General features: G+C 48.1%; 1 protein-coding gene across 1 annotated transcript; it reads left to right on the forward strand.

Annotated features, from left to right (window-relative positions):
• The first annotated feature begins 1807 nt into the window (after positions 1–1807).
• On the forward strand, positions 1808–4909 carry LOC136463030 (nuclear ribonuclease Z-like). Its single transcript, XM_066462077.1, has 7 exons — positions 1808–2352; positions 2466–2561; positions 2661–2738; positions 2974–3009; positions 3217–3285; positions 3368–3442; positions 3855–4909. The coding sequence occupies exons 1-7, from the start codon at positions 1858–1860 to the stop codon at positions 3927–3929; spliced, it is 924 nt and encodes a 307-aa protein (XP_066318174.1). The 5' UTR covers positions 1808–1857; the 3' UTR covers positions 3930–4909.
• Positions 4910–5422: the final 513 nt, after the last annotated feature.

Raw genomic sequence — 5422 nt, forward strand, 5'->3', positions numbered from 1 at the left:
CCGGCGCTGACGAACGTACGTACGTGCATGAGGACCATTTCTTTTGCAAGCACGCAGCTCCTCCATCTTGCGCATCGATCGGAGTATGCTACAGTTTCCACATCGATCTACTGCGTCCTGCGGATATATGTACATGTATGTGGAGATGGCATCAATTCCAGTTTCAGACGTGCCAGTGCGGTACGTCAGGATACTAATGATGCTACGCTAATTTTCTGCTAATGGCGTACTCCTACGTGCTGAATGGATGCTAGCAGGGGCATCTTGGTCCATCCTAGTATGTACTAATGCTTTGCCACTGCATCTGGAAGGGTACTGATGCATGGCTCCAGAGGCCATTACACACGAACCATTTCTTCAGGGTCTCCAAAGGTCGAAAACAAAGGCTTTCTTTAATTTGCCGGCCTTTTTGTTCCCTCTGGTGCTCGCTTATTTGTCACCTTGTCCCAACGTTACTATCTATATGGTCATCTCTGGGATTAGGATAAAAGACTAGTAGTATATGCTCCTGCTACTTCCTATTTTTTATATCTGTCAAATCCCTTGGATTCAGAGACGGAACCAGCCATTTTTTATTAAGAGGGCACAGCAAATATAATGACATATCTAAATGTGATAAATATATACCTAAACGTATTTCTCAATATTTTTTTAATATTTTTACATATGTAGTTAGTATTTATAAAGAGAAATCATAAGATTGTCATAAAAAATAGCTAATTTGATGCATTGTTATGTTGTAAAATGAATATTTACAAGGGTATTAATATTTTTTGTATTGTGGCTATCCATTCCATCATCAAACGCCAAAGGGAGAAGAAGGATGCAAGATGTGAACCAATACTGTTTTAACCATAGGTTGGCCAGAGTTAAAAACTTCTACGACAATTTTACTGAAATTTTTACACACGCTGATCAGTAAATTTGCTGCGTTAGAAATTGAAAGCTGTGACCTTTTCGTTGCTGACTCACTCCGTTTCTGTGCAAAATGAACGGGACTGGATAGAGTGCAAAGGTGAGACAATAATTCATGATCCATCCATGTAGCCGATGCTAGCAGGAGCACTGTGCTCCGAACAAAAGCTACCACGATTTTTGTCAGCTAATAAAAGCCTTTTGGAATCCCTTCAACAGTGAAGCAAAAAGTAGCGGTGGGGGGACGCCATGTATCGGTACCCTTCAAGATGTGACGCCATGCATCAGCACCACGCTGCTTCCATAGCGTTGTCCCATCAGGGCCTATGATACAGGGAGCCGAGCTTGGCGTCAGTATGTACCGCGCCGAGTTTGACGTGGCGTCGAGCTCGGTGTAGCATTGATGGTGTCAAGTTCAGAGTTCATATTCTAAAATCTTTCCTTGATTGAAACTTTTGAAAAAGGTTAAAAAGTAAAAAGTTCGGCCTCGAGGCCGCCCGGGGCGCCCCCGCCGCTGCCTCCACGCTGCCGTCCAGGGTGCCCGCGTCGTCGACTCCCTCCCCCCACGGCTAGGTGCGGCGTCCAGAGCACATGTCGTTTTCAATAAAAGGCTGTGTTTAGTTTCAGGAAGTTAAAATTTAGGGTTATTGTAGCATGTTTGTTTTTATTTAATAAATAGTGTTTAAACATGGATTAATTAGGCTCAAAACGTTCGTCTCGTAATTTTCCACCAAACTGTGCAATTATTTTTTTTCATCTATATTTAATGCTCCATGCACAAACCACAAACATTCGATATAGCACTTTTTAAAATATTAGAGTGGAACTGAACCAGGGCAAAGTTTCATTATTTTCTCCCGTTGCAACGGGGCTTCTCGCAAACAGTGCCACCTCCCACCCAAACCTTCTCCCCCTTCCCTCGCCGCCGCCGGCGGCGGCGGCATGGCGAAGGGCGGCCAGTCTGCGGCCTCTTCGGCGGCGGCGACTTCAACCTCCGCTCCCACCCCCGCCCCCAGGCGGCCGAGGGCGATGCAGCAGCGGCTGGAGATCGAGGGCTACCACGTGGAGGGCATCTCGGTCGCCGGGCACGAGACCTGCGTCATGTTCCCCTCCCTCAACCTCGCCTTCGACATCGGCCGGTGCCCGCCGTTCGCCGTGTCGCAGGACTTCCTCTTCGTCTCCCACGCGCACATGGACCACATCGGGGGCCTCCCAATGTACGTCGCCACGCGGGGCCGCAGGCGGATGCGCCCGCCCACCGTCTTCGTCCCCGCCTGCCTCGCGGACCTCGTGCGGAGGCTCTTCGACGTGCACCGCGCCATGGACCAGTCCGACCTCGACCACAAGCTCGTGCCGCTCGAGGTCGGGGAGGAGTACCAGCTCCCCAAGGACCTCAGGGTCAGGGCGTTCAGGACCTACCACGTCGTACCCAGCCAGGTGAGGGCCAATGGAATTTCAAACTCTGTCGATTCTGTGTGCTCTTGAATGAATTGTGGGAATTGCTTCTTATGATGCTTTCATGGATTTTGAATCGTGTGATGTGTGTGTAGGGGTATGTGATATACAAGGTGAAGCAGAAGCTCAAGGAGGAGTATGCTGGCCTCCCTGGGAAAGAGCTCAGTAATCTCAAAAAGTCTGGGGTTGAGGTCTGTCTGCCCGGTTAGATGTTGAAATCAAACTTGAGTAGAATCCGGTATAGAATTATTGATGTGTTATGCACTTTTCAAACAATTCGTGGTGCACAGATTACGAATGTAGAGTCAACACCTGAGATTGCTTTCTCTGGAGATACAATGTCGGATTTCATCCTTGATCCTGATAATGCAGGGCCTTGGTTAGACTGGGGCTAGGAACCGGTATTCGGCACTGTAGCATTTTCATTTGTATTTGACAATTATTGTCCAATCATGGCCTAACTAGGCTCAAAAGATTTGTTTCGTAATTTACAATCAAACTGTGTAATTAATTATTTTTTTATCTACATTTAATACTCTATGCATGTGTCAAAGATTTGATATGATGGAGAAAGAGTGAAAAAACTTACGATCTAAACAAGGCGCAGATGTGTTGAAGGCAAAGATTCTTGTGGTCGAGGTATGCCTTCTTGTCGGTCATCACTTCGTGATTATTGTTGTTGACCTGTTGTTGCACTTCAGCTTGAGAAAGGGGAGGTTACTTTGTCAGAGTTTGTAACATGTCCTGTGCTGAATGTCATATCTTCTGTCATCTTTTTTTTTTGACTGTTTTGGGTTCTGACCTGTTCCTATGTGTACTTTACAATGTGTCGTCTGTAAATTTCAGAGTACTTTTATTGATGACTCCAAATCAACTGAGGATGCAAGAGAAAGAGGGCACATTCACTTGTCTGAGGTTATTCCATACTCTGTTCATTTTCAGTTACTAAAATTCCACTTTGTATTTACCCTTAACTTTATGTTGACAATGTGTGCAGATGGCAAGTCTGTCTGACAAGCTTAAAAACAAAGCTATTCTACTGAATCACTTTTCAAATCGTTATACTGCTGAGGTGAGCTAATATATAAGGGTTCAGTTATCTCTACCGAAATGCTTGGCCAGTTGCATAATGTTTGCATGTCAATCAAGTCCACTTACTATTACACTAAACTTTGTTGTTACATCCGAGTCCATTTTGACTACTTTTAGTTGGCAACGCATAGTTATAATTCTTAGTTTCCACCCGTTTTAGTTTTTAATGGAAAAAGCTTTAGAACACAAGCATGTCTTTCCTACTCTGAAGTTACACTTATTATGAAGGACAATGTGTCAAGCTCTTTTCTACTCTGAAGTTATACCTACAATGAAGCACAATATGCCAGTTTGTTTGCTTCCTCTGAGAAATTTTCTTATATTTCTGCATTCTTTGCAGCTAAACCACCTTGATTCTTTGCACCGTTTACTTATGACTGCTCTGTTTGCAGGACATTGATGCAGCAATAAACAGATTGCCACCATCTTTCCGAAGCAGAGTCTATGCATTGAAGGAAGGCTTCTAATTCTAGAGAAAAACATGGAGCCAGAGTTCAGCAATGAAAACTTTTGGGCCAGGTGTTTTGGATAATTACACTATGAAAGTATGAATCCTTTTGGTCTGTGCTCTTACCGTTCATCTGGCAAATTTATGAGGGGTTTGTTTCGTCGGTGTCAGGTATTTGTATTAGGGATACCTAGAAGAAGGAAGCCGATGGCCGCGAACACTAACTCGCCCGGATGGTCAAGAGCGTAATTTGGTCTCGCCCGACCCCGAAGGTACGGGCTCCGTCCTGTCCAACTCCGAGGGTGCGGACTTCGTGTCGCCCGACCCTGAGGGCGCGGGCTCCGTCACGCCCGACCCCTCGGGCGCGGACTTCGCCTCGCCAGACCTCTCGAAGGGGGATTCCGCCTCACCCGATGGGGGTCCGTACCGTCTCCAACCACTACGGGTCTAAGAGTACGAACCAGAAGGGGAGTAGGCACGTCTTAACGTGACCCACGGCCATGACAGACCATACCTGAGGACTCACGTCACCAACAGTGTCGGGCATGCTGGCGCTATGCTACCTAATCTCCGTACGACTTCCGACGGGGTATCTGCTAACCATGTCGCCCGCTGGAATGGAATGGAGCACCACGACTGGCTGACGACGCCCACGTATAGCGCCAGTGATGAACAGGGTCGCGATGTGGAGCCATCCTCGTCATCATCTACAGGACCGGCGGGACCTGCGTAAAGGAGATGAAGGGTGCCGCGACCCCGGAGGCCTTCTTCCTCCTCGCTTTTTTCTCTCTCTCTCGTGTAACCTGCGCCTTCCCCTTCAACTATAAAGGGGGAAGCAGGACGCCCCGTGAAAGGCAACGACTCAACGCTGATAGGAACTAAGTTCAACTAGACTCAACTCCATCAGAGATTTGTGACCTTCTCCCTCTCTTGTCTGTTTGTAACCTCTACTACAAACAAGTGCCAGTAACATGAGCACCCTCAAACTAGACGTAGGGACACTCCGCCCAAACCAGTATAAACCTGTGTCCTCCGAGCATACCATCTGGGCCAAACGCGCAAACAAAAATTTATTAGTCGACGGTTTGAAACACCGACAGTTGGCGCACTAGGTTGGGGCCTTTTGCGCCCTCGAGGAGCTGCGGCTACACGCCTCGGTGGCCCGTGCCCCCGGGAGCGACTAGCTCCTCGGCCTCGATTACAAGAGGCTGGAGCGCCAGCTCAATGCCTTCCTAGGACACCGACCGTCCCTGGAGGACCTGTGCTGCCTCACCTTCTCGTTCGCCAACGTCATGACGCAACCTGCCGAAGGGGAACCGCTCCCCTCGAAATACCTCACCCGGAGCGCCCCGACAATGCTCCCGTTCGGTCTGCGCAACGCCGCAAGGACCATTGGTCACCTCACGGCGCAGCGCATGCACCCGTCCCCCACGGACGACGAATTCGTGGGTATGACGGACTATGTCATGGAATCTTTCCACGACCTTCTCGCGAGAGATTTAGAGATGATCT

The sequence above is a fragment of the Miscanthus floridulus genome, chromosome 7 (genome assembly GCF_019320115.1).
Source record: "Miscanthus floridulus cultivar M001 chromosome 7, ASM1932011v1, whole genome shotgun sequence".
Taxonomy (NCBI): Eukaryota; Viridiplantae; Streptophyta; class Magnoliopsida; order Poales; family Poaceae; genus Miscanthus; species Miscanthus floridulus.

Coding starts and splice junctions, on each gene's coding strand:
- LOC136463030 (XM_066462077.1), top strand. CDS start 1,858: ATGGCGAAGGGCGGCCAGTCTGCGGCCTCTTCGGCGGCGGCGACTTCA. Junction 3,010..3,216: donor CAAAGATTCTTGTGGTCGAG/GTATGCCTTCTT, acceptor TGTAAATTTCAG/AGTACTTTTATTGATGACTC. Junction 3,443..3,854: donor CAAATCGTTATACTGCTGAG/GTGAGCTAATAT, acceptor CTCTGTTTGCAG/GACATTGATGCAGCAATAAA.